Source organism: Tiliqua scincoides, chromosome 2 (genome assembly GCF_035046505.1).
Source record: "Tiliqua scincoides isolate rTilSci1 chromosome 2, rTilSci1.hap2, whole genome shotgun sequence".
Taxonomy (NCBI): domain Eukaryota; kingdom Metazoa; phylum Chordata; class Lepidosauria; order Squamata; family Scincidae; genus Tiliqua; species Tiliqua scincoides.
The window spans coordinates 217,549,167-217,574,340 of NC_089822.1; the positions used below are offsets into that span (position 1 = coordinate 217,549,167).

Consider the following 25,174-nt stretch of genomic DNA (forward strand, 5'->3'; position numbering starts at 1 on the left):
TACCAGCTAATTTTCTTCTGCAAACTGGGCAAAGTTGCTTGCAAAGGTTTTTTTATATTTCTAAAAACTTTTTGTGGCCCACCAGAAATCAGCTCGTGACACCAGTGTGTTCAGGAAACATTGGTGTATAGGATTGCAACCTCTGTCATGGATTGTTGAAGTATAGTTATGCTGGTATTTATGTTCCTTTTATTATGTTTGAAGCAGCTCATTTTGACACCTTTTGACATTCTAGAATGGAACAATTTTAATAGGAGACCCTCCTCTGAAGCCACTAAAATATAGCAAACAACTATAGTCTAGGAAGCAACAGTGGCAATATAAACACACTTAAGGGAAGTTGTGAAAATGGTTGGACATTTGAAACCAACACATTTTCTGAAAGGATCACAACAATACTTTATGTACTGGCATACTGAATTAAAATTATGAATATTTTTGAACCACTTTTCAACATACAAAATTCTCAAAGTGGTTTAACATAGCAAAATGAATATTATGACTGTTTCCTGTTCCAAGATGACTAACAATATAAAAAGAAACATGGGAGGAAACAGCATCTTTTTTTTAGCTAATTTCTAGCTAATGTTGGGATGTATAGAAACCAGTGTCATAGCTAGCGTGGGGTGTTCTGCCCTAGGTACCACTGGAGGGGTGACACTGCAAGTAACCCAAACTGCAAACGATCAAGCTATGCATGGTTGGATGTGGAATTTACAAGAGAATGCAATGGTAAAAAACCAGAATGAAATATCTCCATTCTATCTAAAGTTATAGTCGAAAAACTAGAAAACAAAAAATGCATGTGATCCTATGGAAAGTGAAACTGAGCCACATCATGCATTTACTCATGAGTAGGCAGGCTTGTCTTAGTCTATCAGAAAGAGCAGGCTGAGAGGAATCTAACAACACCAGAATGGTCCCAATCTGATGAACGCAGCCCCCCCCCCAAAACACCCAAGAATGAAGTCCCTCCATCCAAGCTGATGAATGTATTGAGTCCTATGGCAAGCGAAACTAACTGATATGCTTGAACAATAACTGCTTGAACTGGGCACTGGGTACAGCTGAAAATCTCACTGATTATGGGCGCTGGGTGTCAAATGACCTAGCTGCATCACTGATGGAAACCATCGCTCTCCACCTGCTAAATATAAGAGAGCCACATTCAAAAGATTCCCTTTAGCCCAGTTAGCAGGGATTAATATTGCTTGTGGTGTCACTGTGGTGTGTGTGTTGGTGTTTTATTTTGTTATGTTATTCCTGCCACTTCTTTCCTATACAGTTTTTTTATTGTAAAGCTACATTTTCTCTTTTCAAAAAATTCCAGCCAAATGTTCTCTCCACACCCCATCCCAAGACCACTTCTGCATTGTATTCCTTTCAGTCAATGAACTATAGGATTATACAATATTCCTCATGTTCATGTTGCATATTTCTTGGATTTTGTACCTAATTCTGTGGCCATGTCCAGTAAGCCTGCCCTCCATAACTGTGGAGCCTGACATTACACTAAGGGCTCAGTCCTATCCAGCTTTTGGTGGGATGTGGGTCATAGGATGTGGGATGTGGGTCATGTGCTGTCTCCTGCAGTGGTGGTGGGGGCAGTCACATAGGCCTCTTCAAGGTAAGGGAATGTTTGTTCCCTTACCTCGGAGCTACGTTGCTACAGAGCTGCATCAGCATTAGAATGTTGGATAGAATTGGCCCTAGTTGTATTAAAGATCTGAACAACCAATAAACAGTTTGGGCTACTGACTCATTGTCTGTTGATTACCATCCTAGCTTAAAAGATAGCATTTTGAAGATAGCATAGAACCCACAATCGATGCTTTTCAAATGCATAACCCCTTGCAATGTACTAACTCCAATCTTTCTATCTTTACAAGGACCTCCTGTTGACTGGATAAGAATGCACAGCCACACGCCATCAGATATTTATAATCTCAGTGTCCAGATAGTTGAAGCTCAAGGAACCAGTAAATTTAATATAAGTTGGGTCCTTAATGAAGATGGTAGGTCTCATTTTTGGAGTTACAAACCAATCACAGCTGAGTCCTCTTCTCTTCCCAATTTTCTCTTTTGTGTGTGCTTCCATGTCCCCTCTCTTTCCAAGAGTATCTTCTTTTTCTTGGACTACCTGCTAACATTTAGAGCTTAGGAGCAGGACCCCTGGACCCATATGGAGCCAGACTTGGCCCCACCTGAGCCCCCCAGAGGTGCTTTGGTCAACTCTGGAGGCTCTTCTGAGGCCTGCGCACAGGAGTCCAGGAATGGAACCCTCATGGATAATGGCGGTAGTGCTGGTAATTATTACTGGTAGTAAAATTAATACTGGTAGTGTGATTTGCGTGGCTTGTTTTTGAAATAGTACATCTTTCTTCGGTGACTTGCCAGGCTGACTTGATCATTTCCATTGTGTATTTGGGTCCAGTACAGACAGCAATAAGTGAGCTTATTGTTGTGCACATGATCATTGCTCTCCGGAATCATTCACCCTCCTCAAGCCATCTTCAATGCAGAGGCATTTGATGCAAAGCCTGCTGTTCCTCCCTGAATAGTGGAGTGTGTGTGAAGGGGGAACCCTAACATACCTCGCAGGAGTGGGGTAATGGGGTGTCCTTGTTTTCTGTATGGTTGGTTTTTGTTTTGTTCAGATTGTGGCAATGGGACATGATTGGAAGAAACTAACCAGCACTGGCAGCTCAATGCTTTTTGAAGGATCAGTGAGTCTGCATGCATGAGATGCATTTCTCACTGCTGTACACTGGAAAAGCAAATTGATTTATTGGCTGCTAAGAAGCTTCCTGTAATTCTAGCAAGGTATTTGCTTCCTCCATAATTGGTCCATTCCCCTAATCCAGGCTGGTCCCATTATTTCCTATGGTTAGGGTAGGTGACAACTAAATAAAACACAAAGTACTACATTTTGCATTTTAATTCAACAAATTTTCAGAAAAAAACAGTTTTCAACCAACTCTACATGGGAAAGCCAGTCTTCATTTGCTCATTTTTGATACACACTCCATTCTGTAAGAATGTAACCACTGGGTAGAGTTGATTGGTAAAGTGTTCCCTATCCTCAAGGGCTCACAATCAGAGACACCACTAATAGTCACTGGAGAAGATACCGTGCTGGGGTGAAAAGGGACAGTTGCGCTCTCCCTACTAAATATAAGAGGATGCTTCTTTGCCCAGTTATCAGGGGCTATTTTCCCTCAATAAATTGTACTGTGTTGCATCCTTATCTTTTGTGTCCTCCATACCCCATGCTGTCACTATGCTGTCACAAACCATTGCATCTAGGTCCATGTGCACACACTCGAATCCCCCCATGTATATGTTACACTTGTTTCAAACATGCCTAGTACTACATAACTTGTATCCTACAGAACATTGGTGACAGAAAAGAACTGTCTCCTTAACATGTGTAGTATAGTAGTATTCACAAAGTTATTGGTGTTTTGTGTGAAATTGGTGAAGTACAAACTTTCCTTTCTTCTGGCACCTCTGTCATGCACAGTTTGAGAACAAACTTAGTTATATTGGCCATTAATTACACAGGCAAAACAATCCTTTTATTTCTTATTGTGTTTATCTTTGCTTCCAGCCAGCATCAAATTCTTGAATGCTACCAGGTTATGTGTATCAACATCTGGACAGTCAACCTGCATGAGGTGTGATTACACAGAGAAGTTTCAAAGCCAAACCATGCCTAATCGTGAGAAAGTAAGGTTTTTTTAAAAAAATATTATATAGTGCTGCTGAGGGGTGAGAAGGTAAACTAGGCATCTATTCAGTACAAAACTAGGAGCACAATCTACACGAACTCTTGCGCTGGCACAAGTCTCTTACACCGGCCTGCAGGTGTTGCAGAAGTATCATAAGGCACTTTCGTGCCAACTCAAGAGTCAGGAGGCCGCCTCTGGTGCTATTGCGCCAGAGGAGAGGTAGGTTTGTGTCAGCCATATCGGGCAGGTAAGGAGGTCTGGGGAGGGTGGAATAGAGGCATTCCAGGGTGGGTGGAGGGTGGGCCAGGGCAGAGTAGGGGATGTGTCCAGGATCCAGCACTTGGGCTGGATCCTAACCCACTCCTGGGCAACCCAATGCAATGCCAGGCTGCTCAGCTCTGTGCCACCTATTAGTACTAAAGAGGTAGCGCAGATCCAAGTGGTTCTATTGCGGCTGCTGTCACATTACCCAGGGTAAGGTGGAATCGGTTCCCCTTGGCCTGGGCTGAGCTGCAACAGGCCCCAACCCTGAGCTGGATACGGGGCAGGCCAGTCGGTCTACCTATTCCAGTGCAGGTTAGGATTGGGCTGTAGGCTACTTAAGGTAATCAAACAAACAGAATCTAATGTCTGAAATTAATAAAATATTACTGTGTACTCATGTTCATAATGGCTTAGGCATGTTCTGAACTTTTTCTTTTTAAACAATCCACCATATTCTGATAGCTTCCTCATTTTTTTTCTTTTAAAAGGTGGTGTTATTATTTAAGAGCATTTATATACTGTTTTTCAACAAAGCACTTTACATAACTAAGAGCCCAATCATGGGCTTTTGACAGTACAGTGGGCAGGGGGGAGGCGTTCTGGGGAGGAAGGGTGCTGGGGGAGGGAGGAGGGACAGACGCAGATCCAGAGCATTCATGTGGGGCTTGGCACCCTACATGAATGCTCTTCCCTCACCTATTCAATTGAGTAGCACCATTGTGGGGCTACTTCCCTTACCCGAGAGAAGGGGACAAAAGTCCCCTTCTACTGAGGTGCCGCCTGTGGCTGCCGTGGGTGCATGGGATGCGGTGGCAGCTGTTTTTGGTGCAGCCGCATGCCACGGGAGCACAGGATTGGGCTGTAAGTAAGTAAATTGTTCCCTGTTCCATAATGACTTACGGTCTAAATAAAAATGCAGAATAGACACCAACAAACAACCTCTAGAAAAGTAGCTGTGCTGGGGTAAAAGACAATTGTTCCCCACTTGCTAAATTTAAGAGGAGCACCACTTCAGTAAGTGCCTCTTTGTCCCATTAGCAGCGGTGTGGAAGTTTTTAGCTGGATTCAGTAAGTTTCCAACTTAATAGCTACTGCAGATCCTAGCAGCATGTTGCAACCATTTATTGTATCCAGTCAACATCTTAATCTAATAATAGAGACCTCTGCAGGGGAATAGCTTCTTGTAGTTGTAATTGATCTGGATATTCATCCTAGCTGCACCATAATGTGGGTCCCATTGAATTGGTTCAATGCATGTCTTAATGTGAATGGGGATACGTGCATCCAGTCTAGGGCTGGCAGCTGTATACATTTATAGCTGGATCAGAGTAATCATTTCTGTATCCTGGAAACTGTAGTAATGGTTGCACATTCATACTGTATTGGCAACCTTCAGTCTCGAAAGACTATGGTATCGTGCTCTGAAAGGTGGTTCTGGCACAGCGTCTAGTGTGGCTGAAAAAGCCAATCCGGGAGTGACAATCCCTTCCACACCGGGAGCAAGTGCAGTCTGTCCCTGGTCTGTCTCCCTGGCTATGGGCCTTCCTTCTTTGCCTCTTAGCCTCAGACTGTTGGCCAAGTGTCTCTTCAAACTGGGAAAGGCCATGCTGCACAGCCTGCCTCTAAACGGGCCGCTCAGAGGCCAGGGGTTCCCACTTGTTGAGGTCCATCCCTAAGGCCTTCAGATCCCTCTTGCAGATGTCCTTGTATCGCAGCTGTGGTCTACCTGTAGGGCGCTTTCCTTGCACGAGTTCTCCATAGAGGAGATCCTTTGGGATCCGGCCATCATCCATTCTCACAACATGACCGAGCCAACGCAGGCGTCTCTGTTTCAGAAGTGCATACATGCTAGGGATTCCAGCACGTTCCAGGACTGTGTTGTTAGGAACTTTGTCCTGCCAGGTGATGCTGAGGATGTGTCGGAGGCAGCGCATGTGGAAAGTTTTCCTCTCCTGTTGTGAGTGAAGAGTCCATGACTCACTGCAACTAATATGCAAAAATCCAACCACCAGAAATCAATGATTTAAATTTTATGTCTTTAACAAACAACTTTGCTGAGAGTTTTATATTCTCTTGGACTCAGCTAGTGGAAAGAATCATATATGTAATGTCTTGCACAGCACTGTTCTTTGAGAGTTAGCCAAAGTTTATTTTTGATTTTGTTTCAACCTGTGAAAGGAAACAGTTGAGTAAGGTGAAGCCCTGGTCTGATCCAAAAAGACTTAATTTTTAATGTGTTAAAATATTAATATTTTTATGTGTACATTGCTTAATATGTTAACAGATTTGATATGTACCTGGACAACAACTTTAGCACTACCATCTAGCATCTATACCGTAAGAGTATATCTACATGAGCAGTGAAGACACATTTGAGTGACAACTCTACGTATTATTTAATCATCCTTAAAGCTGTTAATAATTGAAAAATTTCTGTGTTTTGTTTGCTTGGTTTCTGGCTTTTAAATTTTTGTTTTGTTATTGTTGCTAAAGAGGAAGAGGTTAGATTTGCTTCTGTCTTAAAGGATGATATGACCTTCAGAGCTTGTTTTGTTTTAGTGGCACTTCTTCTATGTTGGATTCCATGTAGAAGAAAATACTTTTTACACAATTTATGCTTCCAACTTACCATCAGCAAATCTTGGTGAGGATCCTCCAACAAAACACATCTCTTTAATTTCTCCAGGTAATTGAACAAATACCTTCAGGGGTGCCCTGTCCCTTGCAGAAAACAGAGAAACAAGAAAAGTGCAGTCGTTGACCTCTTTCCTTCCCTTGCCACTCTTTTTGACAAAACAGGAAGTGCAGGTCATGCTGGGAACTCCCAGTATGTTCTGCACTTTGTTTTATTTAATGGGACTGTGCATGGAAGAAATAAAAACATACAACCCTGCTTTCTGTACCTTTCCTCTTTGGGGGGGGGGGGAATCCACACAAAAAAAATTTAAGAACACCTGTATTGATAGGACATTACAGGTCCAACCTTGTTATACACAGATTTTTTTATACACGGATTTGACTCAACTCAATGGCCACTGCAACTTAGAAGGAATGTGCTGATCCCTAGAGAAGGGGGAAAATGCATCCCTTTAAAATCACAGTTTAAAAAATTGCTCTTTTCTTTTGTAAAGAGACAGTCATGCAAGGGATTACAGGTATTTTTCACCTATGGAAAAATGCATTGATTTTTCTATCTCAAGACAATGGAAGGGCCCTTTAAATTAAAGAAAAACAGTCCTTTAACAATAGCCTCTTTAAGAGAGAGGGCAGCCAGCTGATAATCTGTCAATCATTCTCTCTCTAGGCACTGACTCAAAGAAAGGATAACCCCTCCCTTCCCCCTGAGCACCTGAAAGATACTCTTTGCTGTGGGTCAGGGGTGCCCAAACCTCAGCCCTGGGGCCACTTGTGGCCCTTGAGAACTCCCAATCTGGTCCTCAGGGAGACCCCAGTCTCCAATGAGCCTCTGGCCCTCTGGAGACTTGCTGGAGCCCACACTGGCCTGATGCAACTGCTCTCAGCGTGATGGCCGACCTTTTGCATGAGCTGTGAGACGAGGGTTTCCTCCTCTGCATGCTGTTTCACATCTGTGAAGTGGCAGTGGCAGCAAAGGGTAGCCTTGCTTTGTGCAAGGCCTTTTACAGGCCTATTCATTAATTCATATAAGTTCTATCTCTAATATATTCATTTATGTAAATTTATTCAAATTTAAAATGTAAATTAATCCCCCCCACACACACACAATGTCAGAGAGATGATGTGGCCCACCTGCCAAAAAGTTTGGACACCCCTGCTCTGGATGAAGGGAGGGGCTCACTCAGATGGCCTTTCTAAGCACCTGGCAAAAGACTGATTGAAGGATTTTCTGCTTAATGACTCTGTCTTAACATCACAAAGGTCAGCAAGGCTGTTTTTAAATCACAGGAGCAAAGGGACTTTGTTTTTTAAATGGATTTGCTTTAGTGCATTTTGCCATGTGAGTTTCATGTGAATTCTGGGAAGGAACCCCCACAAATGAGACTTAACCTGTACTAAAACCTGCTGTCAAGTACATCTGGCATGAAAGCAGTCTAATTTGATGAAAATTATTTTTGTTTTTAAAACCTACTGATTTTTATTTCTTACAAAGCAATCACCAGAGCATAACAGGTTCAGACTTCTGCAGTATTGTTATGCAGGTGGATAGTTGCCAAAGATCTAATCTGTTTTCTAAGTAAACTGATAATTTAGTAGCTGGCCACCACTTTGAGATATGTTATTTGTATACTGCTTTTATTAACTGATTTATATACTTTAGGTGTACAATGTAGCAGTAAAAATAGTTAAACCTAAATATAAGCAACACAAAAGCAAAGTGTTTATTACTTTTAAAAAACTCAGTGAGATTTGTTACTTTTCAACACAAAAGTAAAGCGGATAACATAGAAGAGGTTTGCATAGCTGCAAGTAGGCATTGGAGCATCTTGTTTTAAAAATTTACGCGTGCGCACACACACACACACACACACACACACACACACACAGGCCCAATTCACCCCAGCAGTGTCTTTTCTAGTGGCTGTCTGCTGGTGTTCCTTTGCATCTTTTTAGATTGTGAGCCCTTTTGGGACAGGAAGCCATTAGTTATTTGATTTTTTCTGTAAAATGCTTTGGGAACTTTTTGTTGAAAAGTGGTATATAAATAATAATAATAATAATTATTATTATTATTATTATATCGGTAATTATATATATATATAAATTACTGATATATATAATCAGTAATTGCAGCAGCTCTTTAAAACAAGATATTCCAATGCCTACTTGCACCGTTGCAAACCTCTATGTATATATAGAAAGTATTATTATATATACATTACTGATGTATATAATTTTTAATATTTTGATTCAGACTGTAAAGATGATCAATTGAAATATGACAGCAATTGCAAGGAAAAAGGTATGTGCACATTATTTTCCATTAATTCCACATCTTTAGTGACCTAAAAAATTTTTTTATTCTTAACTAGCTGAAGTACCCATTCTTTGCATGAATTAAAAATAAGAGATTACTTTCTGCCCATCTGATGGGCTTAAAGAATTGCATAGCTATTTGTTTAGTGCTTGTTGGTACACTATGTTTGAAGTTTGACCCTCTGGCAATGGAGTTACTGGGGAGTGCTGGAGTGTGAGCTGCACTGGGTGACATGCACAGGTGGGGGTGATACCGCAACTGGACAAAAAATTTTAAAATCTTGGTATTTTCAAATAATACCATCATGTTATATATTAATTGATGCAAAATTTCATGCAGAATGCAATGAAACAAACCCTGTTGAAATATCTCTATTATATCAAAAGTTATAGCCAAAAAACCAGTGGGGTAGGGCAATGGTACATCAGACATCCACCACCTAGGGCATTGTCCCTGTCACTGCATGGGAGGAGGTCCATCATGGGGCCCTCACATACCAGGTGACACAAACCCTAGTGATGCCACTGCCCTCTGGTGCTAATATCACCAAGTTACTTGATTTACTAACCCTTGAATTTACTCTGTAAAACTGCCCATGAGAGAAACGATCTTGCTTACATTAATGCCAACCTGTTTTAAGGATTGTCTCCGGGACTTCTCCACAGAGCATGCTCTGAGCAGGAACTGCATTCTTTTAAAATCAAAAGGGTAGCCTGATGGGATGATTGGGATTTGTGGAATAAATAGTATCACCTTCTGTACATCCTGTAAGAACTGCAACCTTAATGACATTCCATCTGAGGACCCTGATTTAAAGGCCCTGCTATTACAAAGTTCTGACAGATTCAAATTATGTAACATTGCAGGTTCACTGACCTTTAAAGTAAGAAGGTGGGCTGGCATTCCAGGGAATTCAATGTGTTGAGGAATTCAACAGGGCAGTACACTGTCTGATATCACCATATCAACCAAACGTCACCTGGGCAATTTTACCACCTTCTATGTAAAAGACAGCCTGTGTCACAATGTAGTTTTTATTACTGATCCAAAAATATGACAAATTTCAGCTTTCTAGCTTAACAGGAAATAGGAGATCCACTGAGTCGGGGCTTTTGCTTTATGTAAGGTATGTATGTATGTATTTAAAAAGCCCCGACTCAGTGGATCTCCTATTTCTCATTAAGCTGAAAGTTGACATCTGTAAAATATCAGAGTGAAAAATATGAACTGATAGCAAGCAGTGGCCCAGGAAACAGCAAGCGGAGAACTACCGCAGATGGTAGAAAGTGCTTGCTGCTGTTGGGCAGGTAGGAAAAAGTTCATTCTCTTGCTTCACTATATACCAATCTCACTGCCTTGGGCTATCAGTGGCCTGCATCCATTCCTCCCCCTGCCGATGTTGCAAGGCCAAACAGCCAACCAAATAAGCAACTCGGAATGACTTGGTACACAAGGATGAAGGTTCACAGGCTTTTATTGTATACAGTTGGTCCACGGGACTCACGTCCAGAGCATGGACGACGTCTGACTGGTGGGTTTTAACCTTTATACACAATCCTGAAGGTTTGACATCATAAAGGGGGCTCAAATTTTAATGGGACATATATAACTACCATTTACATACAAGATGGAAAATAGGTGGGCAACAAGTGAGCAAAACCATTGATTGGCTCTTATTTACATACAGGTGGGGTTCCATCTCAAAAATTACACAATTTCCAAAACCAGTAGGATTCACTGTAACATCATTTTATTCAACACTGACCTCTACTCACATTTATTAATCTAATTAAGGACCTTTTTGAGAAAATAAGTTTTCATACCATCTCTATTAAAGAGAACACACAAACAAACCCATTTTGACCTTTATTCTTTTAAATCCCTTTTAATTAAATGGCTTTAATTTCTCTTCTGGGTGTAGTATATTTCCTGTGTGTGTTTCACCTTCTATCATGTGAACCAATCTTTTAAACTTCTTTTAACACTCTCACTATATGTCTGGTTATTGATACTAAGGGCTTTATGACTTCAAGGCTTCAGCTAGGTTTTTTATGACTTTCCTACACTCCAACACTTCCAAGCTTGATAGCACTCTGCACATGGAATTTTCCCCCCACTACTCTCTGTTCTCTTGACCTTCAAACACATTACATAAAACAAACTGCTTTGAAACATCTCTGCACTAACCCTCTCTCTTATCTCTGTTGCTTTCATACAAAGACTCTTTCTTAGGACAGTTCTGTTTACTTTCTAGCTTCTGCAAATGTCTGCCCTTGCCAATTAAGATAAAGAGTTTTAATACTAAACTCTTTGCCTAGTTTTCTTAAATCTATTTAAGATCAGAGCATTCTGGTTCTTTAAAACCTCCTTAATTACTAATATATCTCTATTCTATTTATATTGATTACACCTTTTAGAACAAAGACTAACTATTTATATTGGTTTTTCCTTCTTTTGAAACTTGCAAGAATAAACAAGTTGGCACCTGGCATGTTGCCCGAACCTATGTGTTTGTCAAAAACAGCCAAGTTATCTCTTGCGCTGCCCGACTCCCTTCTAAACTTATAAATGAACCACTTCTGTGCAAATAACATACTCCCAAAAATCTTGTTTTCTGTGAGACCAACTTATGATGTTTCTTTTCTGTGCCTTAAAAATCAGGCAGTTGGCAATGTGGCTTTTCTCAAGCTGTTTAAGCATTTTGTTTCTAGAAATCAGGCATCTCTCTCTTTTATTGTGCACATGCCATAACATTAAACTAATCCTCAGTACTCTTGTTCATACTGTACTGGGTTATCCAGGTCTAGGTTCAAAGGTCACCTTGTCTCACCACAATTTTGAATGACTGTAGACTAATGTATTTCCTTATCCTGAGATCCTGTACACACTTACCTAGGATAAGTTGCATTGAACACAGTGGGCTTCTGAGTACCTGTGCATAGGATTGTACTTTTTTATGGATCTCTGTTTTACAGTGTTGGAATGGGAAAACCACAGCACAGCTATGTGAAAGTGGGCAAAGCACAAGGCAGCTACATTCAGTTGAACTCTGTTGCACTGCAGGGTTAAGAACATAAGAACAGCCCCACTGGATCAGGCCATAGGCCCATCTAGTCCAGCTTCCTGTATTCCATAGCAGCCCACCAAATGCCCCAGGGAGCACACCAGATAACAAGAGACCTGCATCCTGGTTGTTGAAAGACTCTCAGCCCAAGCTTGCAATAATAGGACAATATTAGACTGCAAGGTTATTTCTTAGACTTGCTTGGCTATATGGATATTGCTTGGATGCGGGAGAACCCATAGACATTATATATCTAGACTTTCAGAAGGCATTTGACACGGTCCCTCACCAAAGGCTACTGAAAAAACTAAACAGTCAGGGAATTAGAGGACAGGTTCTCTCATGGATTGAGAACTGGTTGGAGGCCAGGAGGCAGAGAGTGGGTGTCAATGGGCAATTTTCACAATGGAGAGAGGTGAAAAGCGGTGTGCCCCAAGGATCTGTCCTGGGACCGGTGCTTTTCAACCTCTTCATAAATGACCTGGAGACAGGGTTGAGCAGTAAGTGGCTAAGTTTGCAGACGACACCAAACTTTTCCGAGTGGTAAAGACCAGAAGTGATTGTGAGGAGCTCCAGAAGGATCTCTCCAGACTGGCAGAATGGGCAGCAAAATGGCAGATGCGCTTCAATGTCAGTAAGTGTAAAGTCATGCACATTGGGGCAAAAAATCAAAACTTTAGATATAGGCTGATGGGTTCTGAGCTGTCTGTGACAGATCAGGAGAGAGATCTTAGGGTGGTGGTGGACAGGTCAATGAAAGTGTCGACCCAATGTGCGGCGGCAGTGAAGAAGGCCAATTCTATGCTTGGGATCATTAGGAAGGGTATTGAGAACAAAACGGCTAGTATTATAATGCCGTTGTACAAATTGATGGTAAGGCCACACCTGGAGTATTGTGTCCAGTTCTGGTCGCCATATCTCAAAAAAGACATAGTGGAAATGGAAAAGGTGCAAAAGAAAGCGACTAAGATGATTACGGGGCTGGGGCACCTTCCTTATGAGGAAAGGCTACGACGTTTGGGCCTCTTCAGCCTAGAAAAGAGACGGCTGAGGGGGGACATGATTGAGACATACAAAATTATGCAGGGGATGGACAGAGTGGATAGGGAGATGCTCTTTACACTCTCACATAATACCAGAACCAGGGGACATCCACTAAAATTGAGTGTTGGGCGGGTTAGGACAGACAAAAGAAAATATTTCTTTACTCAACGTGTGGTCGATCTGTGGAACTCCTTGCCACAGGATGTGGTGCTGGCGTCTAGCCTAGACACCTTTAAAAGGGGATTGGACAAGTTTCTGGAGGAAAAATCCATTACGGGTTACAAGCCATGATGTGTATGTGCAACCTCCTGATTTTAGAAATGGGTTATGTCAGAATGCCAGATGCAAGGGAGGGCACCAGGATGAGATCTCTTGTTATCTGGTGTGCTCCCTGGGGCATTTGGTGGGTGGGTGGGTGGGTGAGATACAGGAAGCTGGACTAGATGGGCCTATGGCCTGATCCAGTGGGGCTGTTCTTATGTTCTTATGCCCTGCCCCCCATGGAGATAATATGTGGGTTATGTTTGCATATATACCACATTTTTAAGGACCTAAAAATAAATCCCCCAAAACACTTTTTCACATGAAATTTGCTCTGAGGGTCAAACTAGGCAAGAGGACATATCTGTGAAGTCAGTTCATATAGACCTTTTCTAATGAGATAATTAGCAGTTGTTTGTGTGCATGTGTATTTGATGTGGGGAATGGAATGTTAATATTGTAAAAGGTTGCTGGTAGTATTGGACTGAAGAAGATGAGAGGGCCATTAAGCATTGCACAGAAGTTGGATATTGAAATGTTTGGAAGAAGGCAACTGTTTGCAGAATATCTGTCTCGGCATGAACTTGTCTTCTCGGATGGTCAGAATGATCTTTCTGCAACAAGATAAACTACAGCAGGTTGCACAACCTGTGTTTGAGATCGAAAGTGAAAGTCTGTAGCACTATCAAGAGAATTGAAGTTGGTGCAGCTGAAGAACTTTTTGCACTTTGGATAAATAGCTGCACTCATGCTTTAAAATAATCCAAGAAGAGCCTGTTTCTTTGCTTCCAGATTTAAAGAAGGAAGCAGCAGAAAAAGGACAAGAGCTTCCTGACATGTAATCTAAAGCACGCCATGAGATTATAAGGGAATTTTGACTGGGAACTCTTTCTCTCCCAGTCTTTTCTTTAAAAAGGAGTGTTCCCTCTTCTGCACATCATTGGTTGTTGACCCAGCATAAGATTACTTTATCAATAGGAGCTGTTTTACTTTGCCTTAGCTACTTTTGCCCTGGAAGCGGTGAGGCTGGCCATCCTGTGCCCTTCTCAAGGGAAATATTAATAACTCTTCCAACCCCCGGATTAAGTTGTCTTTCAACTTGCAGCAAGTGATGCAGCATGTTGTCACAAGGCTGGATAAAGACAAAAACGCCACAATCAAGAACTTGTGGAAGAACAATAACATGGTTATTGACTATTGCTGTTGCTTGGAAAGCAACGTTGTGATGGGGTTTGGAAAAACCTGCTACCTGAAGCTGTTCACAAAGGTGGAGGCTTCCAGGTATTCACAAGATGACTGGATCTTGCTTGATTTGTAAGTGCCACAAAGAGGCTGATGATGATGATGTTGGGCAGGTTTTGGCTTCACATAAGGAGGAGTTAATAAATGAAGAATTCATGCAACTGATACGAGAGAATTTCAAGGAGGAAGGAGATGATGGCTACAATTCTAACCACACTTTCCTGAGAGTAAGCCCCATTGAACAAAATAGGATTTACTTCTAAGTAGACCTGGTTAGGATTGTGCCTGATGTCACAGAAGTCAAGTAAATTGGCACAGGAAAATCTCTCAGAATTGGCTAATCTGTGAGTTTGTGGAAAACAACAATCCAGGCATGACTCAGCTCTAGTTTCAAGCAGCTGTGGTATGATGGCACAATGTGCGCAATACATGTTTGAAAATACAAAGTTTCAAGCATGCTTGCTGTTACCAAGAACACTATAGCAGTGGTTCTCATACTGCTATAGTGGTTTCTTATGACCCACCAGTTTGTGTAAAGGTTTCCCTGCCCCTTTAAGTGGCAGGGGAAGGGGAGAGGCAGGGAAGCGATCCCCAGGATTGTGCCTGTATGGGGAGATGAGGGGGGTGTGCTTGTGATTTACATTATGTAGACAGGGCTGCAGCAGGAGGTACGGGGAGCCCTGTGCAGTCCTCCACAGTGCTCCTTAAGGCTTGGAGCGGGTGCAAAGCACTTCTGTTTTGCAGGAGGCGCTCTGCTCCTGCTGTTTCCAAACATTCCAAGCTTCGGGGAGGGCTGCGCAGGGCTCCCCGCACCTGCTGCAGCCCTGCTACCTAATGTAAGTCACAAGCGCCCCCCCTTAGTGATGCAATCGTGTTGCTGCCCTAGTCCCTCCCCTGCAAGACCTTGCTGAGGGAGTAAAGCTCCCTCAAAGTTTGAGAACCACTGCTCTATAGGATTTTATTTTAAAGCCACAAAACAAACAATGATGGAAAAGAGGGTTTTATTTTTTTGTCCCAAGGAATCCACTCAGCCATCTTATTCAAATCCTCAGCTCAATAGCTTCTAGCTATCAACCATCCACTTTTCCTGAATCCATAGTTTTGGAAATCAGTGCTGAGGTTGATCTCCCTTCATTTGGAAATGAAAAAAGACTTCTTTGACTCATCAACACATTGTCTTTGCAATAATACTAACCACCAATACCAGCGTCAACATCTTCATAGACAATCAAGGTATCAACAGTTTGGTGGATACGTTAAGGTAATTGCTTAAATAGTAGAGTATGAATTGTATTTCAAAATTAAATATTCTTTGCTCTCTTTGGGACAATTTTTGGATATTGGGGGTGAGTTTCTAGGCTCATTAACCAGTTGGAAACAACACATTGTCATATGGGAAAAACAGTTTTGTTCTACCAATGTTTGTCTTATGAGCAATTTTTTTTAACAGATTAAGTTCATATAACGAGAGAGATGTATATACAAAACAGGTCCCTTACATAATTGCCAATTGTTTTGGCCTCGTATTCTTTATATTTTGCAGGAAGCTTGTGGGATCCAAATATAACTGTATGCAACATGGACTCAGAAGTCGAAGTTAATTTTACAGCTAATCGTTACAGTCCTATGTATAGAGTCATTCTTTGTGGTGATGATGAGGAGGATGATGATTTTGAGTGTACTTCTCATCTCATCAAGCTTCCTGCTGAGGTAGGGCATGTGTAAGTAATGTATGTATTTTTTTTCCTTGTGAAATACAAGTTAAGCAATGAGCGATCTAGAAAATACTATTTAGGGTGGTGTAACATTAATTTTTAAAGGGCCATTTAATCAGTTTACAGATAAGTAAAATGATACATCTTTAAAAGCTGCATATAGTATACAAATGCGTAATATATGTTTTGTGGGGGTTTTCTCTGAAATAGGAGAATGATTCCAGAGTTTCTGTACGAATACCGGTGAGCAATGAAAACAAGAAAATATTTGAACAGGTAACTTTGATTATTAAAGAACCCAATGTCAAGAGGTATATACATGGTTTCTGAGGAATACATAGCATGTACTTTCCTTGTACTTCACGTTGTGTCACTTGTAGTTGTAAACATTTTCATTACATGTTTTTTCACACTGATCTCTCCAAACATCAGTAACCTATTTGTATATTAACCTTTTAATCTCTCTCTGAAAAGAGAAAATGCAACTGGATGTCTGGTGTCTTTATTAAAAAAAACAAAAACTAAAATCTGGAACCTGATGATATCTGTTTGTGGCAAATAAGTGTAGGCTAACACTTCACCTTTTTTTATATAGATTAGGCAGACTCCACCCTTCCACACACAGAAATGAAATTACACAGCAGTAGTATTGCCACTCAGTTTTTAAAAAGCTGCATAAGGCTCTGCATCATGATGCATTCTGGGGCAAACCTGGGAGGATTAAAAAAGTCCTTTAAAATTGCCCCCAGTATCTGCAATTTTAAGTATCCACAGGGGATTCTGGAATGGACCATTGGCAGGTACTTGAGGCCCCACTGTATATTTATGTCTAAAAGAACACCTGTGATCTTTTTAAATTCCCTCTTCCTAAAACTTTTTGTTTTTAGAGAAACAGTGGGAAGAGGACAGACTTTTAATCCTTTTCCATTCTTCAATTTCTCTTTTTCAAATTTCCTGAGCCAGTTGCTTCCCCCTATCCCCATGTTCAAAACAGGGCAAATCTGCCCCTTGAATCTCACTGGCAGTGCAATCCTATGCATGTCTCCTCAGAATTAAGTCTCATTGTGGTCAGTGGGGCTTACAACCAAGAAAGTATAGGATAGGATTGCAGCCTCAGGGTGGCTGCTGTTTGAAGTGGGAAAATAATTTTTAAGTTTGCTTTTTGCATCTTTTTTATTATGTTACTAAAAAATGAATAGCACATTTTCTTTATGCTTTAAGTTCATATATGGGGAAAAAATTCAAAATCCACTTTGAAATGATTTTTCCTGAGTTTATATTTTATATATTTTATTTATTTATTTATACAGGTATTTATATACCGCCTTTCTTTGGTCATCTGATTTCTCCTCAGACTTTAATCCAAGGCGGTTTACATAGGCAGGCTGTTCTAAACCCCCGTAGGGATTTTCACAATTGAATAGTTCTAGCCTTTCATAGAACTCCTCATTCCAGCTGGATTCCTTCCCAGTCTGGCCTGTCTCTGACCCTTCGCCTCCCATGCTCCACTTGAGGCAACTCCTCTCTGCCACCTGGGGTCAGCTCATCAGTATATCAGCGTTTCATCAGTTCTCGGGTACTTCGGTTGTTTTGAACTAGCAGCCTCAGATCTTCAGGCATACTAAGCGGCAGCTCTATTTTATTTTATATTAGAATACCTTCCTGTAAACTTTCATTTAACCACATCATAATGTGTTTCTTTTCTTCCAGTTAATTCCTTATTTTCCAAAATGTGGAAATGATTGTCGAAGACGTTCAAAACATCTGCTACTATGCACAAAGAAACCTGGTTAGTTGACATACAGTAACATTTGACTCACTGTTGTGTGATGGATCAGGCCAAAGATCTGTCTAGTCCAGCATTTTGTTTCCAGCTGTGGCCAATTAGATGTCTCTGAGAATCATACAAGCAGAGCATGAAGGCAATATTCCTTCATTATATATCACCAGCATTTAGAACTTGCAGATACAAGGCTTCTGACTATGGAAGTTCCACTAAGCTATTGGAACTATACTGTGAGAAATCATTACAACCACATTCCCAGATTTTTCTTTTTTGTGCTGGACCTTTAGGATACCAGCAGAGGGCTGTTAGTCAGTAAGGGCCCAATCCTATTCAACATCTAGTGCCAATGCAGCTGTGCCAATGGGGTATGCACTGTATCCTGCAACTGAGGGACAATCATGGAGACCTCATGGTAAGGGAACGTTTGCTCCCTTATCCCGGGGCACTGGAAAATTGGATAGGATTGGGCCCTTAAAGACTGGAGCAGCACACTGTTCAAAGATATTGTATACTCTTCCTTGTTTAATTTCTTTTGTACACAATTAAGTCCCTATTATTGACTCATTTGTTGTATCATCCTTTCATTCAAGCAGGAATCTGGACACCTCAGTTAAAGCTCACACATTCCTTGCTCGCTCAGAAACAACACATGCAAAAAGCATGCTGTGGTTGTCATTCTGCTACTGGTTTTCTCTTCTCTAGAGTCAGAATGCACATCAAAAAAAGTGGTGGTGGGGGCTCTTTTTCTTCTTCAATGAATCAGAAGTGAATCTGAACCTATAATCTCTTGGCTTGCCTTGAATTTGAATCAAACCTTCAACACAAAAAACAATAGACGGTTCAATAATCGGACATACAAAAGAGTCTTCTGAGAGGTGATAAGGGCTGTTCTCTGCTTCATCTATTGTATTTTCAGAAAATTGTTTTCCAGTGACTCGCCTGAAAAGAACAAGAACAAGAGAGATAGAGCTACCTGGGATTGGGAGATCTCTCAGGGTTCAGGTAGAGGCTTGCCAACCAATAACACAGGCTATTGTCCAGCAGCAAGGCCTCACTTAGTGGAGTCTTGAGGTGAGGCTGGAAGTTTCTAGTAGCAACTAGAATATTTTCTAGTTGTGTGTGTTAACAAAAAAAAAAAAAAACACCCTTTAGAGCAGAAACAGTTTTAAATATTTCTCAAGTACAATAATGATCACTGTATTTTTTAGAGTTGCATTGCTAGGAAAAGTTGTATACATTCTGCACGAAGTGCACGGATTCAAGGATTTAGTTACTGAATCACTACTTAAAAGTTGGCCTCTGAACAGGAAACAAAACAGACAGTTCAGAACACACTTGTCAAATCTCAACTGGAACTGAACCCAGTTCAACTCCCTTGTTCTTCCCCATCTCTTTTGATGGATCTAAACCCACAGAAACAGGGAAGCTGTCAAATATTTCTTGCTATATTCCATATAAAAAGTTGTCAGATAAGAACATAAGAACAGCCCCACTGGATCAGGCCATAGGCCCATCTAGCCCAGCTTCCTGTATCTCACAGCAGCTCACCAAATGTCCCAGGAAGCACACCAGATAAGAAGAGACCTGCATCCTGGTGCCCTCCCTCGCATCTGGCATTCTGACATTGTATCCAGTTCTTACACTGGTTCTGTGTTGATCCTCAGGGCCGGCCCAAGACCTCCTGGCACCTTAAGGAATGGTACCAAATGCTCCCCCACCTCTTAGTGATGTACCAATCTCTGCTTCTCTCACTCCTGGAATAGAAAAGACGGGTGGTGCAGAAGAGAAAATGGAAAGGATAGAAGAGTGGTAGTCAGAGGTATCAAACATAAAGCCCATGGGCTGAATTTGGGCCCTAGAAACAATTTATCTGGCCCCTATTATAATTGGGCTCTTCCAGCATGATATTTGGGAGATATTCTTCTGTCATTTGCAGCTAATGAATTTCTATGAGAACAATGAATGAACAGCTAATGAATGAGAACAAAGTATGTATTTCTGGCCATCATGTGCTAAACGATGTCACTTTTGGCCCTTAGACGGCACTATGAATGCTAACTTCAGCTCTCTGTATGAAATGAGTTTGACATCCCTGATATAGATTATATCCAGGAGATGACAAAGAACAATGGAGCCAGGTGGCTGGATGGGGATGGGTGCCCTCTCTGACAATTGCTGCCTGACTGCCTCAGTTGCAATGGCATAGCTAATGAAAGTATAGCCCAGTGCCGAGTGCAAAATGTTGCCCCAGAACACCCAGCCTCTTTAAAAAATGAAAAATGGGGCAGTGGCCTAGCTAAGGTATCTGCTACCCAGGGTCAAAGAAGATATTGTAGCCCCCTCTCCATGACAAAATTAAATTTATTAAGTAAAGTTTTCTGGTTAATTGCCCATAACTTTAGATAGAATATAGATATTCTAGTGCAGGTTGTTTCATTGCATTCTGCATTAAATTACCTTTCCAGTGATATATAACATGATGGTATTATTTGTACATACCAAGGTTTTCACAATTTTGACCACTAATGTCAAGCTCAGCTTGTAGCCCACTAAAGCTGGTTGCCTGGTGCAGTTGCTATCCCCCTGTACCCCTTTAGCTACGCCACTGCTGAGTTGGCATCATGGATGGGTTGGCCCTAGTAATCTGCCAGATTACAAAAAAAGAATCTTAAAAGGCATTTCCAGACACTTGCTTTCTCCAGCAATTATATCCCACATAAGAACAGCCCCACTGGATCAGGCCATAGGCCCATCTAGTCCAGCTTCCTGTATCTCACAGCGGCCCACCAAATGCCCCAGGGAGCACACCAGATAACAAGATCCCAGATAACCAGATCCCCCCCCCCCCAAAAAAAAAAGAACATAAGAAAAACCCAGCTGGTTCAGGCCAAAAGCCCATCTTGTCCAGCCTCCTGCACCTCACAGTGGTCCACCAGATGCCTCAGGGAGCACACAAGACAACAGGAGACTGGCATCCTGGTGCCCTCTCTCATATCTGGCATTTTGAGTCTAGCCACATGCATCCCTCTTGCATGTGGCTAGCATGCTGACATGAGGACCTACTGGCCTCTTGAAAGATCTTAGCTGTACCCTTGTGCTAATTGCTGCTTGTCCAAATATTATTTGAGTTCTTCAGGAGACAATCCAGCTGCTGAACACACTAACATGAAACTTGGTTCTTCCAAGTATAGTACAACATATATTTGGAACTCAAGGGAGCAAAATCATACTACATTGATTTGAAATGTGTACTAGCTTACTTATCTTTGATTGCATATACCTTACCTGGATCAGGTATAGACCTTACATGGATCAGTAACACGCGCATTAATAAATAGTCCAATCCTGTGTTGCCTACACACAGGTAAGTTCCACTGAGTTCATTAAAGCCTACTCCCAAGTATATGTGTATAGGATTACAGCACAATCCTATGCATACTGACTCAAAGTTAAGTTTTACTGGTTTCAGTGGGGTTTACCCCCTGGTCAATGTGTATAGAAATTTAGCCCAAGTGTGATATACTGGTTGGAGGAGCAAACGAATACAAGGCAAATTCAGGTTCAAGTCTCCATGCAGCCATGAAGCTCAATATATGACTATATATAGTTCTCATTCTACTTAACAGAACTGTTGTCAGAATAGAAGGAACAGTAACATATACATTGCCTTAAGCTGCTCAAGAATATTTAGGATAAAAATGTCATAAAAACAAAAAGCAATGGTGGTTTTCTGTTTTGTAGAAGTCACACCAAATGCAGCTAAGCTGAAATCTATATGTTGGATTTTTAAAATTGCACTTAAGTAGTAAATTTTCACATCTTTCATGCATGTAGAAGAGCCAAGGGTGGTGTGTATGTTTTAGTTCAGACCAGTGTTTCTTAAATTGTGGGTCGGAACCCACTAGGTGGGTCATGAGCCAATTCCAGGAGGGTCCCCATTCATTTCAATATTTTATTTTTAATATATCAGACTTGATGCTACCATGGTATGTGACTGTGTTTGGGGAAATGTTACAGATTTGAACAGCTACTATGTATACGATTTTAACAATGATAGTAAATGGAACTTACTCTGGGTAAGTATGGATAGGATTGCAGCCTAGGATTGTTAAAAATTTTCCTGCTTGATGATGTCACTTCTGGTCATGATATTGCTTCTGGCGAGTCCTGACTGATTCTCATTCTAAAAAGTGGGTCCTGGTGCTAAAAATTTGAGACTCACTGGTCTAGACTTCTACTTAACCCTTCATGTAAGTGGTTTCTTATGAAGTTAACAGTTCCCTTTCTCTTCTAGGGGTCATAAATTTAGTAGTAGTATTTGCTGGCATATTCACTGCTTTATCTCTGATGGTTGTGATACTTGCTGTTGTATACTTCAAGAAGAGAAATGGTAAGAGCATCTATTCTATAGAGACAGCCATGTGTCTATTTATTATTATTACTATTATTATTATTATTTATAAGCGATTTAGTCCATTGGCCCGGAGCCACTTGATATTATATCATGTCAATTTACTTTTACTGAGACAATTCCAGTTTAGGAGAAAGCATGCAGAACATTACTTTTTGTGGGTAGGGTGGATATTTATCTTCCCATGATGGTAGAGGCTGATAAGCTAGTGAACTTCTTGAGATATTTTGGATAGGATATGGAGATTTTGAGGGCCACAGTAGACAAACTGATGAAGAACCATAAGCAGTTTCATAATGTGGTACCTTAGGAATAAACTGTTAGCTGCCACCACCATCCTAGGCCCTACTACTTGGACATAAGGTGATGGAGGGGTGAATCAGGCAGACGTGATGGTGAATATTCTGTGCCTGAAGCTGCCAGCCCTGCTTATGTATCACAGTGTCAGTGCTTGACACTGGCAATTGTGGTAAAACTTTAACCTATGTAATGCCCTGGGAAAATATACTTGTCTAAAGAGCCCTGCCAAATTTCCCTTGTATGCTGACTATAGGGAAATCTTCATGAGATGCTCACAGTGGCCAGGTAGGGAGCATCTAGCTCCCAAACTAGCAATCCAGACTCTTAAGAAGCTTGCAAAAGTGGTGAGCCAAGTTTCCTTAAGGTCTGATGAAATCCAGTCCTTCACATTCAGCAGCAAACATGCAATCTTCAGACTATAGTGGTGCAACAGGATACTGCTAGAGTAGTGGATACGTTTACAATAAATACTGTTATTATTATTTATTATTATCCACTGTTATCAACAATGAAATTCTATTGCTAGAGGTGGTTTTTTTGTGATAATGAAATAACACCCTCACTTTCTGCACTTCTAAAACAAAAAACCGCAAAATCTGAAAAAAAAAAATTCTTGAACTTCTACATATTCTCTAACACCTGTATATGCATGTGGCTGCATCTTCTGACAGTGTATCACCTAGCTAGTATGCTTTTAAAGTGGTTATAATTTATAAAAATACACTCTAGGAATTAAAACCCATAACACCACTTTTTGCACCTCTAACTTTGGAAAATACCAAAATCCATGAAAAAAAATAACCGTTTTCACCCACCTCTACCACACCTTGCAAGCCACGTCAACTAAGTTCCAGACTACAGCAGCCATACTAGAAGAGACACCGTTAAGCACTGGAACTATAGAAGAGGTTTTCTCTCATACTGCACACGTTGGATTTTATTTAATATATGTGATTGTGGATAAGAAAGGGGAAAGCCAAAGAACTACTTTGAATCTCAGAGGTTCATGTAACTTTCCACTAAGCTTCATATGGTTTTTCAAGACACATTTTTCTATTACTCAGCAAGGCTATATATAGTTTACTGCTCTAGATCTGCAGATTTCCACATAAGCTTTACTTAAACATTTTTTTTAATGTTTATGTACTGCTTTTCAACAAAATAGTTCACAAAGCATGTTGAAATAATACCAGTACCACCCTGCATAGTGACCAACAAGCTAAGTACTGCAATATTTAACTCAAAACTCATTCTGAATGCTGAAGATAACTTTTAAAAAAACATGAACTTTGTTTCCTTCAAAAGAATTTGTTCTAATGTATCTTTTTGTTTTTCTTTAACAGCTGCAATCAGGAGGAGGCTTGGTTTTCACCCTGGAGAGCATTATACACCGGCTAAAATTCTTGTCATATATTCACAGGAAGTGTGTATTCAGCACACTGTCCTGCCTTTTGCTGAATTTCTACATGAATGCTGTCATTGTGATGTCATCATAGATGTGTGGCAAAAACTGAGAATTGCTGAAATAGGGCTGGTACAGTGGCTTGCTACTCAGAAAGAAATTGCTGATAAAGTTATTTTTCTCAGGCCAGGCGATCCAAGTCCAGAATGTGATTTAGCTTGCAAAAAAATTGTAGAAAACTACAGTGAGAACTCTGAATGTATGTTCACTCTTGCATTTAACCTTTTCTGTAGTGACTGGAAAAATCAGTCTTCTCTCTTTAAGTATATGGTAGTTTCTTTCAAACAAACTCATTCAACTAAAAAGCTCCCAAGTGCTTTGAAGATCTTCCCCCACTATTTTCTTATGAAAGACATTGACTCGTTTTGTAGAGATATCTGCCTTTCTCAGAGTTCTGTTTACAGACATGCTGTGGTGCAACTCATCATGCGCATTTTACACATGCACCCAAGCATGCCTGCCTAGGGACTCTTAGTCATTGGACCATGGTGCATGCATTTCACAAATTTGCACCATTAAGCCATTTCTGCCCAATGTGTACACGTGTGGGCTGGCAAAAATGGGTTAAGGGGAAAAGAAAGAAACTCTGAATCCACTCCATTACAATTTTTTGAGAGGAATTACTATAACTATTAAGGAAGAGGCTGTGGTTCAGTGGATAAGCATTTGATTTACAGATGCTCCCAAGGTCGATCACTCACATGTCTCTAGGTAGCAGAGAAAAATTCCTGTCTGAAACCTTGAAGGTGCATTACCAGTTGGTATTGACAATACTGAGTGATATGGACCAATACAAGGCACTTATATGCCCTGCACTGTCCCTGTGTAAATTAAATATAGAAAAATTATATAATGAATAAAAGTTACAGCATAATGTAAAGCTGCTCATGACTATATAATGTTGCACAATCTTACCATATGTACACAAAAGAGTAAAAAC

General features: G+C 40.9%; 1 protein-coding gene across 1 annotated transcript; it reads left to right on the top strand.

Annotated features, from left to right (window-relative positions):
- The first annotated feature begins 1,912 nt into the window (after nucleotides 1-1,912).
- Nucleotides 1,913-24,699, top strand: IL17RB (interleukin 17 receptor B). The gene is made up of 9 exons (XM_066612968.1): nucleotides 1,913-2,015; nucleotides 3,611-3,729; nucleotides 6,555-6,681; nucleotides 8,887-8,934; nucleotides 16,104-16,270; nucleotides 16,486-16,551; nucleotides 17,986-18,064; nucleotides 22,356-22,451; nucleotides 24,116-24,699. Exons 1-9 carry the CDS (start codon nucleotides 1,913-1,915, stop codon nucleotides 24,697-24,699), a joined length of 1,389 nt encoding a protein of 462 aa, XP_066469065.1.
- The last annotated feature ends 475 nt before the right edge of the window (nucleotides 24,700-25,174 follow it).

Coding starts and splice junctions, on each gene's coding strand:
- IL17RB (XM_066612968.1), top strand. CDS start 1,913: ATGCACAGCCACACGCCATCAGATATTTATAATCTCAGTGTCCAGATA. Junction 6,682..8,886: donor CATCTCTTTAATTTCTCCAG/GTAATTGAACAA, acceptor ATTTTGATTCAG/ACTGTAAAGATGATCAATTG. Junction 22,452..24,115: donor ATACTTCAAGAAGAGAAATG/GTAAGAGCATCT, acceptor TTTCTTTAACAG/CTGCAATCAGGAGGAGGCTT.